Source organism: Phodopus roborovskii, unplaced genomic scaffold (assembly GCF_943737965.1).
Source record: "Phodopus roborovskii unplaced genomic scaffold, PHOROB, whole genome shotgun sequence".
Taxonomy (NCBI): Eukaryota; Metazoa; Chordata; class Mammalia; order Rodentia; family Cricetidae; genus Phodopus; species Phodopus roborovskii.
In genome coordinates, this window is record NW_026126470.1 from 23,367,092 (window position 1) to 23,379,694 (window position 12,603).

Here is a 12,603-nt window from a genome sequence, read left to right on the forward strand (position 1 = left end):
TGGCTCCTCCCACCACACTTATTCATCATCCTAAATCCAATGTCTTTAAAATTTTCAAGATACACAATAGAAAGATGGAAGAGAGCACATAATCAAACTGGACTGAGCATGAGTTTCCCCCCATCACCCATTGCTATTTCCCTCCCTGACACCCCCCTTCTCCAAATCTTAGTTTTCTGTGTCTCTTTCCTTAGGAGTTTTGTCAATGTAGGGGTCTCATTTTAAAATGGAGAAAGAATTCCTTCAGACAATAGACTAGTGATTTGTTCATTCTATATTCTCTGGGACTATTCCAAAGAGTGAAATTTCATTATTGTAGGGAAAAGCAATCCACTGAAAAAAATTCTATTAAAGTATGAAGATCATACAGGAAAGTTGAGTAGGTGACAATTATGCTTACTCCTTATTTATTTTCTTTTAACATGAGCACAAAGGATAAAATATGAACTTGGTCTCATTTGAACTACTTGGTTCATATTGTTTTCAAAACTGGAAAAAGTTACATTATTAACCTCTCTATCCACTCTCTTTGTACCATTAAATAACCAGAGTGTGAGATTCTAAATGATGATGATTGGTTTGGAAGTGCATCGATCTGTTTCACAATATAATTGTGTAAATAAAAGACATTAAGATTCCCTTTTTTCTTTCTGGTCTGCTGAAATAAAGGTGATATAGAGTCATCAGTTACATAATTCTTTATATTAAAATATCCTATAATAAAAATAAACTCTCATACATTTAGTGGGATTCCAACCAGGATTTCTTAAAATCCTTATATACAAATCTTTAACAGTAGGCACATTTGGTATGATCACTATAAAATTTACATAAAACAATTTGCTTTGCTGTATTTCACAAAGAAAAATAGAAATCCCAGTGGAATAAAACATGTCATATTATTAGAGTTATCCGAGGGGGTTGTGCGGTGTATAATCTAAAGGATATTTTCTGTTTATAAGTATTAACTATTTTCAATGTGCAGCCTTCCTCCGAAAGCAGGAGACTTCCTGGAAACCCTTACATTTCATTATCTATGCTCTCACTGGTATAGTCAAACACTTTACAATTGGGAAAATTGTCTAATACAGTAGGTATATGTTTATATTTTTTAAATTGTGAGATGATTGCCTATGGTGTAGCAACAGTCTTATTAATGCTAATGAGTTTGACTTTTTGAAGTAATTGAATTAATACCAACTGTTTCTTCTAGAGGAGACTAAACATGAAGTGGCTTTAACATTACTGTTAGACCTAGTCAATATGGAACATAAGTCTTTTCCAACCGTCAAGAAAAAACAAATAAGCGAACACTAACACATTTTAAAGGCTGGCTGAGAAGAGGTATGCTGGTCCAAAGGTGTCCGATGTGACAGATAACATGATGTTGTGTGTTGTGTATGTTTACTACACATTGTGAAATATTAACTGGGAGCCACAGAAAATAAGCAGTTGTGAAACTACAAATTGAAAACACAGTGACATTTTTTTTCCTTTTAAATTCCAATACAAGCAAACTAATTGAGACCCTTGGATATTGATCACATATACACAGGAGAACACAATTTCTACACCACAATAATACAATAAAATGGCTGACTGCCTGAAAAAAACACAGATAGTCAAAGTTAGAGTATGTGGACCTGAGGATTTTTTTTAAATGACCAGATATACACAGATCCTGTCCCTTTTAGAATTTCTCAGAAGATGCTTGCTGTCAAAATGCTTTTTTTTTTTTTTTTTTTGACTAAAATGTTATCTCCTGTAGTCAGAAAATACACAAAATCTTATTCAACAGCAGCAAGTTCTTAATTTCCAGTAAATCTTCCACAGCTCTTTCTGGAAGCCAGTAGCTGAAATAGCTGCAGACCTACTTTGGTCAAATACTTTTTTTTAATAGAAATATACTATATATATATTAATAGGACCAAGTATATAAAGTGACATTCCAAGGGCAGATGCATTTACAAACAGTAAAAATAATCTGTGTGTCATTATTGAACACGATCACAATGCCTCTGAAGACATTCTATAAGAGGTAGGTGACAAGACTTCTCTGCCATCTTCAGATGTCCTCAATTCTACATTCATCACTGTGTGTCTCTCTTGTGTAGGCCCAGGGATGTTCCATAACTTCCCCGTTTTCTGTATTTCAAGGTCACCATCATAACGAGAAGCAATGTACATGTTTTGGTCACAGAGAGCAGATTCTGCCCATAAGTCGACTCCTGGTGACAATGACATTGAAGCACTACTTTCTGTGCCTTGGTTAGGCCTTGTCTTCACCACAATTGTATCTATGACGACCCTCCAGTTATCTCTGTGCAGGAGAACAAACCACAGGCTAACATTTCTTCAGCAAACATTGCTTAAATGCAGAAGGCCTCTGAGAGAGAAGGCACCCCTTTGCTAATTTCCGGTTTCCATCCTGGCACTGCACCGTCCTGGTGTGCCAGCCTGTGTCACAGGTCCTAGAGCAGGACAACCATGGGCCTGTCACCCACTGTAGCTGTGCGGTGTGTGGTCCCACTTTGTTACTGCCATGGCTAATGACAGAGTTTGCTTTTTGAGTGGACTTCTTGGGAACAAAGAAGCTGTAACGGACATCTAATGCTTTAGTTGGGTCTGTTGCAAGAATCTGTACGATCAGAATTTCTTTTGTGGCCGAATAGCCCATCCCATGCAAAAAATCGTCTCTGTGGCTCCACCCGCTGTAGTTCATGACCGTACCATTGATGTCGATGATAGTCTCTGAAGTGGAGATCATGTACTTGCCATTGATAAGGTACTCACCACTTTTCTTCTTCAGTGCTAAATAGGCAGTGAATCTAGTCTGGTCTTTGGTTTTGAACTGTCGGACTTTTATATGAGTTGCTCCTTCAGGGATCCTCACAACATCCGTGTAGCCCTTACTGTAGGCAAGAGTGTTCACATGTGAGGTGAAGAAAAGAAAGAGGCAATGGGATAGAATTAGTACATGACTAGATGCTGATAAACAAACAGGAAATTTCCAAAAGTTGTCTGTCATCTAAACATAACCTTTTAGTGTATTTAAGAACCTAAGTTTAAATTGGCTTTAAGCTTTTTATATAAGATAAAATTAAAAATCCACACTATAATATTATATTATATCTGTTTATGTTGAGATATTCAAAATTAGGGTGATGCCATTTTCATAGTGTCTAATATTGATAGATGATACATAATCCTACAAGGGCTTCAAGGTCAGAATGACTGTTAGAGAGGATGTCACATTTTACCCTAAAGGTATATGATGTGAGGATATAATAAAAATCTTTAAATGACTTTATTACAAGCTCTTCCTTGTCAATGCTGGGATCAAAAACCAGCCCCCTTGTTGAATTTTAACTTTTATAAATTTAACTGTTGAGGGTGGAGATTTCATGCATATCAGTTGTCTTCATCATGAATTTCTTCATCATTGAATGCAACGAGAAATGCACATATAACAGTCACAGACAGAAAACTTGTAAGTGTGTTCCATTTAGCACTCTGAAAAGCCATTTTCACACAGGGTCACTATGTGAGGTATCACCTTAAAATTAGATTCATCTAAGTCACATTGTTTCTCTCTCTCTCTCTTTGTCTTCCTTCTCTCTTTTTCTGTTTTTCTCCTCCTCTCCTCTTTTCTTTCCTTCTTTCCCCTTCGTGTCCCCTTTTTCTGTCAATTTCTTCCTTCCCACACACCTAGGACCTCATTTATAACCTCGGTTCTACTCTGACAATCACCCATTATGGTTAACTACGTAACTCTTAAACTTCCAAGTTTTTATTTCTTTACCTGGAATGCAAAAGTTGGAGGTGCTAATCTGTAAGCTGTTTTGCATATTTGAAATGTGGAGAGGCACAAAATATTCCTGGGTCTGTAGGGTTGGTATAGATGGTCCAACATAATCAAATGATTCAGATTTCATCATTTAGCAAGATTTATGATAATACTTATAGTCAGAATAATTCCTGAGCCATGCCTTGTAACATCATATCAAACATAACTTGTGGTTTTTCAAGTTAGTGTGATATTTAGTACTTTTAATAAACTCTTGTTGATGTGTTTAGCAGATCTCTGACAAACCACAGAAAACCAAACGCCTATGTTGGCATGCAGGCACACTCCACCTATGTACACAGCATGGGAGAGGTTTCATAAAGAACAGATAACCCTGCATTCTGTCAGACATGTTAGCTAAATCAGGCACTGTTATATTTGAGCCCAGAAACTGTAATTTATAGTCTTACATGTTTAGAACAAAAGTGTGGTAGCAGGAGACATTGCTGTGTGTCTGTGCTTATGGAGTGGACAGAAACCAGAGCATTCCCTGTAAAATGGGCTCGTTGCCACAGCATCTCAATTAACTTCCATTTTGCAGGGAGCAATCTTTTCTTAAGAAAAACAAATTGTTCAGTTAGAATTTGTTTGCCATAATGATAGAAAAGGGAGCCAGGATTGGTGGATTATACCTGGGATCCCAGAACAGGGGCATGAGGATGACCAGACAGTCAAGCTTTCCCTGGTCTGCAGAGCAAGGACATGCCTCAAAAAGAAAAAAGGAAACAAAGAAACAAACAAAAAACACAATCTTTGGAAGCAATGAAGGAAGGGAGGAATAAGGAAAAAATGTGAAGTCGGGAAGCAAGTATATCCAGTGGAATTTGGAGGAATAGATGTGGGTGTGACCAAAATACATTGTATACATGCGTGAAATATTCAAAGAATAAATCTGAAATATCATAAAGGGGCTGAAGGATGGCTCAGTGGTTAAGAGAGCACTGTGCATGCTCTTCCACAGGACTTGGTTCCTAGCACCCACATGACAGCTCACAACTTTCTGCACCTTCCATTCCCAGGAACCAAATACTTTCTCCTGGCTCTCTCCAGCACGAGGCATAGAGGCGGTGCACAGACAAATCACCCATACACATAAAATAAAACTTAAACATATGAAAATAGCTAATGCTGTAGTCAAGCATCCTTTAGGGATGACACATTGTTGGGTACCACTTTATGGAAGTGTCCCCTTTCCTCTTGCTCTCTCATCCTAAGATCTTGTCTCCACAGCTGTTGTGGCTTATCTGCTTCATGAGGCAGTTAAAGTTTTCATCAGCCACAGAGACATATGCAGCTTTTCTCCTACCCTTCTCATATGCATAAAGCATCTCTCCAACCACATTTGATGAGCTAATGCTAGTCTCCTATATCAACTTCCCAGGCGTCTAAAACCTTGTTGAATTCACGTGAGGCTAAGGTGGGGCAGTTATGTTACCTTTTTTTGTTGAAGGTTCCAATAACCTTTGTACAACTGGAGTTGTCCCCGCCACAAACTGCACACTTATCATACTGCAGCTTTGAGCCAATGATGCCATCGCAACCAGTTCTCACGCACCTTCCTCGGACACACACAGAGTTGCTGTACGGCCGACACTCAGTCCCATCTGTAACCTGTTTATGACAAAGATATCAGCAACAGGGATATCTGGGCTCTGGGATTTTGTTCTTTCACTTAAAGAAAAAGTTGTAATTTCTGAGCTTTTTATTTTAATACATTTTACATTAAAAAATAAGCTAGATATGGCTCTGAGGTTAAGAGCAGATTCAAGTGCTATTCCTACACTAATTCACAGCACCTGTAACTACAGCTTCAGAGCACCCTGTAATGAGTACGGTTTTTCCGCCTGCCGCCTAGTCTTGTCCCACCGCCGAGCCAGCCTCAAATAATACACAGAGACGCTGTATTTGATATAATGCTGTTGGCCTGGTTACTTGTTTCTTATTGGCTAGCTCTGTCTTAATTATTAACCCATTTCTATGTATTTCCACGTGGTCTTACCAGCGAGAGGCAGCTGGCGGTTCTATTGTCTCCAGGCTCTCCATGCTGACTCCTCCTTACTACTTCCTATTTCCTCCTTGTCTCCTAGTCCCTCCTATCTTCCTTTCCTATTGGCCAACAGTGCTTTATTTATTAAACAATATGAGAAACATATACAGAATGACATCTCCCATCAGCACTCAACGAGTTTGGACTTACCAGGCACCCGCTCTCATGCACACACACACACACACACACACTTAAAAAATAAGTCATAAAAACTAAACCATAAGAAAGCAATCAACCATTCAGTTTCCAGGAATTTCTAGGTGAAAAAATATATACATAATATATTTTCGTTAAGAATACTTGGTTATGCACTTTTTTTTCCCTTGAACTTCTTGCCTGATATGACTGGTGATCCAAGTCACAAATCTCCATTTTTGTATTCATAGCACAGTCTGACAATATCATCTTGGCTTTTTACATTGACGAAAAAAATCTTAACTTCATGGGAGACTATCATTAGCAGACTTCAGAATGCAAAGGTTTGTGTGTAGCTGTTAGTTTAGCAGTAAATTTGAAAATTTAGAATTATTTAAGACCCTATCATTGTCATTGTGTGTTGAATTTTCAGGTGTCAAAGTAACGACAAACTGATTTGCGTAGGAAACAGAACCTGGGGAAGGGTGTTTCAGAAAGGCTTGAAAATAAAGTAAGCACTTGGTTTTGAATGAAGGAAATAGTATATGAAGCTGTTGTGTGCTCATGTGCATATATATTTTAAATTTGTGTACATATGACTCTTTCAGATTTGTGATTTTTGTGTTTATTTGTAAAGGGAAGCAAAATGTCTTTATTTGCCAACGGTTGTCTTTTTTTTTTTTTATTTCAATGTAATGTTTTAAGGAAATATAATACTTCACAAGTAAGTAGTTACATTAATATACACATGAATTGGATATTGGCTGACTTTTCAGTGGTATATGGTAGAGAGACATAGGTCTACATATACAACAGAAGGCTGGTTTCAGAGGTGTTCTAAAAGTGCCATATGTTTGAAAATTTGATAAATGGTGTTTGTAAATTGCTGCATAATACAAAAAATAATGAAAAAATCCCTTTAGCATATTCAGAAAAGGTTTATCTGTGAAAATTAAGGGATGACCACATATGTATCTGATACTTTAATGACTAAAAAAACTTTGAATCATGGCAAAGGTCTAAGATTTATTCTGAGTCATAGGTCAGAGACAATGACTTTAAAACCTATCTTAAAGACTGAATTCATCCTTAAATAGCTAGAAAATAGAAATCTTCCTTCCCAATAGTCCTCTTATAATATTTGTCTGGAAAGTACATTTTTGCTACAGACTATTTTGTAGTTAGTATCATAATTTATTTTCCCAAACAATGGGAAAACTACGCTTTTCAAATGCATTTGTTAAAGCATGTACTTGTTCCGTGTACAAAGTTTGAAAACACAGAAATTACAGAGATGGAATTGAAACCCTTCCAAATCTAACAGTCCTGAAAATCATGACTGTGTCAATTTGACATTTATAGACTTTATTCTATGAAGTGATTTCCACCCAGGATGCCTACTGTTCTGGGCAGAGAGAGGTAGTTAGTTACCTTCGGAGAAAAGACAACGTAGTAGCCAGTGCCCTTGGCTCTGCAGGTAAGTTTGCACACGTCTCCTGGCAGGACACCTGCATATTTAGGGACCCATTCCACAAAAGTTTTGACTCCTTTAGCATCAGACTGGTAGCCATTCTTGGCCTCACACTGCTCTTGACGAAAAGATTTACCTAGAAACGAAACGCGTAACATTCATAGCCTTTATTAGCTTTAAGAGAAAATGTTAATGATTTCTGTGTTGAAGACCTCTTTATGCAGCAATGTTTGAAGTGCCTTGCTATACACAGGGGTGAAATCAGGTGCTTTCTCCCGGTCCCTTGGAGACACTGTTGTCTGTGATAATAATTTAAAAACCACTCCCATATTTGTTATTAAATTACATATTAGTGGATCTATCCACTATAAGAGTAATGCTACTTCTCCAGTCTCCCGTACTTATTTCTACTAACATAGGGACTGCACATGACGCATGTTGTTCCTGAGTTTGAGGGGCATCGTACCATTAGGTGGGCAGGGCGTGACACTACAGGAGCGGTATATGGCCCTCTTTCCTGTGCAGTAACGGCCACTGTTTCGAGGTGCAGGGTTATTGCAATGGCGATAGGCAAACTGTACTCCTCCCCCACATGAGCGAGAGCACTGGCCCCAGGGGCCCCAGGATCCCCAGTTTCCATGGCTTGATGTCTGAAACAGAAATCAGAAGATCTTTTAACTCTGCTGGGGAAATTTCCCACATGTACATTGTAGTCACTTGCATATATATCATCCCAGTGGAAACTTAGACTACAATTGCAGCCCATTTCCAGTACTTAGCAAGTCATCTACTTCGGGACCTTGTTTTTTTTTTTTTTTTTAGCAGTAAAGGATCAAAAGTGTCACCCTAAGTAATGAGCACATGGCAAGGATTAAATCCTGTTTCCCCCAGTCATTTTATATCTTGTCTTCTGATACTGTAAAACCCTTGTTTATAACTTTCTTTTTACTTTCATCTGGGACCAACAATGAAATGCATCATACTGATGGCTTTGTAAGATGTTGGCGATTTACATTTCTTTCCTTCTATTTAGTCCTAAAATTCTTCAGTCCCTTTGCTGTCACCACACATTCTTTCTATGCAGATTCTGCCTCACACATGAATGCATTTGAGCTGGGCTTGGCTACATTCCTAATTATATGGGACAGAGAATGAAGGGCAACTTCAGCCTATGCGCCCCCACACTCCACATGGAAAGATGAACCTAGGAACCAAATTCTAGGTTTCTTCTCATGGAGACACTGCAGGAGGAATCTGAGGAATATAACAGGTGTGACATCATCAGCTATTTTGACTAGAAAATATAAGAACCTGGTTGCCTGTGTCAGGTTGTATGACAAGATTCAGGCAATGCGGACTATGTGTTGCATTGTGTATGTATGTCTTGGTGACAGCCTCTCGGGTACCATAGCTCCTAGCATTACATGAATTTTCTGCTAGGAAAGAGTGACCATTTGTGACCTTAGAAAACATGATGAAGGACCATAGTGTCTGCCCCTGTTTCTGCATGAACTTTGGAAGACATGTTCTGGTAACTTTAGCAGGAGGATTTTAAGAGTGAGCTTCCAAAATGCTCCATACAGGCTCCACTTTGCATGCCCATCTGGGTTTATTTGTGAAATGCTGTAATTGGCCAAGAAATCTCTGTTACTAGCGTGTTTTCCTGTGTTTGGTTACTGGAAGGGCTGCTGTGGGTAGGAAATGGAGCTTGACTAGATGATTCAAAGAAAGAACCTTTTAGCTAGGAAATGAAGCCCTGTGATGACAAAGACCATGCACATCCAGAAAAGCACTTCCCGAATTGGGTCTTGAGGCTGTAGTTGACAAGCAAAAGCACTTACTGAGTAATATTTTTTCTTAGTCTTGTCCACGCACTTGCCCTGCAGGCAGATTCTGCCCTTCCCACAGGGCGTCCCCTCCACAGCAGGCAGCTTCTTGGTCAGGCACACCATTTGGCCTTGGCGCACCACGGCACACCACAGCCGGGCACAGACATCCATGCCAGGGCACACAGTGTATTCAGGCCCAAAGGTCAAGTTGCACTGCTGGGTAGCATCATAGGTCTGACCCGGGAGTTCCTCAGGACCCAGAATCTGCTTCCGTGGTAGATCTAGCAAGCAGTTACCTAAGAGAGTAATCAGGATTCAGAATCAACCACGGCTGAGGTTTCAAATAAGTATGATCAGGGACCTAAACATTCATTCTTCTGGCAGGTACCAAAACATGACCTACCTACAAGTCACCAGAAATGACTTGGGGATGCAGTGAATAGGGATGGCTCTCTGTTTGGATTCTAGAATTCTCTTAGAATAATGCACTCTTGGAGTGGCTATAATGATGGAGTTTGAGGCTGTGAGTGCTAGTCTCCTATACCGCTGTTTAGTTACATTTAGTTGTGAAAACAGTCATGGAGGAAATGAGGAGGGTCATGGAGGAACTCCTCTAATGGTGAGCTTCATAGTAACGATTCCATTTACAGCTCTGAGCAGTTCCTTCTTGATGACACAGCCCACTCACCAGTTTTCAATCACCTCTTCCCCATGTGCTGGCCTCCTTGCCACTAATAAAACTTAACAACATCAGAGGTCATTGTTCACATTTTCACTCATTGAGTAAGTGCTTATTGAATACCAAGGATGTCCTAGGCACATAAGAGGTGTCAAGAAAGAAGAAGAAAAACAAACAAACAACAACAAAAAACAGAGCAAACTCTATTCTGGTACACTAAAGGGAAAGAGAAACTAAATAAATATTTCTCACATACAGGTAATAAAATTTTGTAATAAAAGGCTTTCAAGATCCATGAAATAAAATAGTGATCAGAAAAACAAAACAAACAAACAAACAATCTTTGGTAAGTTAGACCAGAAAAGTCTTAAGCTTTGCCTTTGCTTCCCTATTAAGTCTATCTACCATAGGCTCATTGGGTATTCAGAGTGGCAGCCCAAAACAGCTGAAGTTTAGAATGGGGTCAGGCAAGTGGGATGCCGTGAAGAATATACAAAATCTGGACTGTCCCTTTTTCACTCAAAATGTGTCCCTAAGAACGCAGGCCCAGTGGGCTGAACTCATTCCTTTTCTTTACCATATACTCAGGCACAGATGCCCACTGGCTGCTGTGATTTTATTATTTTTCTTACCTGATTATACAACTCACACATACATGCTGACTATAACAGTGTGTGTGTGTGTGTGTGTGTGTGTGTGTGTGTGTGTGTGTATATTTTCATTCCCAGGAGGTTTACTCTTTTTGTTCATCTTAAAGACAAGTCAAGAAATAATAAATTGTCAATTCTTATACAATGTTACCTAGTTATTAGGACTTTGTGCTCAGCGGTTGCCATCCTCTTGTCTCTGTTAGGCATATAGAAAGATGTCTTTTGTTCTTGGGACTGACACAAATGACTGATGTTGTGCCTAATGCTAGAAAGAGCTGGCCTAACATTTAATCCTGATGAAATGCCACATGTTTGTGTGCTCTTAGCCAAGTTCATTAACTTCTCTCTAATTTATTTCTGGGATCTGTGAGATGTTTACTTCTTTTAACTATGTATTGTAAAGGTAGAATTAGTTTTGAAAAGTTAAAAAGAAAACAGAAATAGTTGAAATAATGACAGTTGGTTTTATGTTCAATCAAACTGAAAGTCAGTGCCTTCTATTCAACACAAACTCTTTCATATTCGAATCCTTATTTACGTGGAGAAAATAACTATTCAGCATATTTTGAATGTACTACAAACATTTTTACAACTGCACTCAAGCATCTACAAAGAGAGCACCGCACACTATTTGTCCAACTGTGATAGATGCATTATATGAAAATGAATAAATAGCAAAGTTCCAATCTAAGTGAGCCAGAGCATTTGAAGAGGTAAAGCTCTTTAAGGCCAGCCAGAAAAAGCATTAGAAATGAGGATCTCGCCAAAGAGAACTTAGGGAGAAAAACATCAAGTTAAAAGGAAAACATTACCATTGAGTCAAAGGGAAGGAACGATAGTAAAACCCCACTAAGTGTTCGTAGCCGCACTGAGGAAGAGAGGCACTTTGGAACTCTGGGAAAATGTCATCTTATTGCTCCATGAAACAGCTGCTGTGTATATCAGAAAAGCCTTAGCAGATGCTGATGTTAGAGCACTCAACAAATCTCAGAATCAGCGAGAATGCTTTCCAGGTCTTCAAAAGTGCTGGATTCAGTGTTTGTTTGCTTTCATTTTTTTCCCTAAAAAATACAGACCATTCTGTGTAACAAGGTGTTAGCTGGAGAGAATTAGCCATGTATAGACAAAAAATGGTGTGGCTTTATCTTCTTTATAAAGAACCAGAGTAAGTGATCATCTCATGATTGATATGTAACCAGTCACCAATACCCACCCTAATTTGCAGATGATGAGAAATGTAGATTGCTAGCAACTTGGAATCGATTTTTGCTAAGCACACTTCAAAATGAGACAGGTCTTTAAAAATGCTTAACTCAATACAATTAAAGTAACTGTTTTTAGCGGTCTCATGGAAGTGACATTTTTTTCTTTAGAATAAAATTATTTCCTTCATTGAATGATTGACATTAACTTGTTGATATTTTTTAAAGATTTATTTCTGCTTTCATCTCTGCTTACTCTGTAGCATACACTTTAGTAGCTTTGCTTTATATTTAATGGTTTCCTTTTGTAACGGAATAGTACAGACATCTCTTCCACATGGAAACCTTATGCCAGAAAATGGCAAAAAACATTACAGTGTCTGACTATGAAGCTCACAGTACACAATATTTAAAAATGATGCAATAATGGATTATCCAATCTGTGTCTTGCACTTTTAGAAGTGCATATGGCTTGGAGGTAGACTGAAACTAGGAAACCATCACTCTTTTAACATTTTCATTTTGACCTTTATTGGAATGCAACTGATTGTTGACGTTTTCTTTATCTGTTTCATTCTTACTTTTGGCCACTCCTTCATAACCACTTTGTGTTTAAAAAGTTTGTAAATAGTCCAAAATTCTACCTGGGTTTTGTTCTGTTCAAGACTGCCAAATTGTGCCATCTTCCCTTCCTTCTTTCCATTTCTCTCCTTCCTCTCTTCTACTCACGTAGTTGGCGTATA

The 12,603-nt window shown here is 38.5% G+C and overlaps 1 protein-coding gene across 1 annotated transcript in view; it reads right to left on the reverse strand.

Annotated features, from left to right (window-relative positions):
- Positions 1 to 683: 683 nt before the first annotated feature.
- Adamts5 (ADAM metallopeptidase with thrombospondin type 1 motif 5) overlaps positions 684 to 12,603 on the reverse strand; it is a 37,118-nt gene continuing 25,198 nt past the window's right edge. Inside the window, exons 4-8 of the mRNA XM_051191801.1 lie at positions 9,342 to 9,625; positions 7,967 to 8,150; positions 7,461 to 7,636; positions 5,283 to 5,458; positions 684 to 2,912 (exon numbers count right to left, since the gene is read on the reverse strand). Coding sequence (XP_051047758.1) covers positions 2,345 to 2,912; positions 5,283 to 5,458; positions 7,461 to 7,636; positions 7,967 to 8,150; positions 9,342 to 9,625 — 1,388 coding nt within the window. The 3' untranslated portion in view covers positions 684 to 2,344. The remainder of the gene's footprint in view (positions 2,913 to 5,282; positions 5,459 to 7,460; positions 7,637 to 7,966; positions 8,151 to 9,341; positions 9,626 to 12,603) is intronic.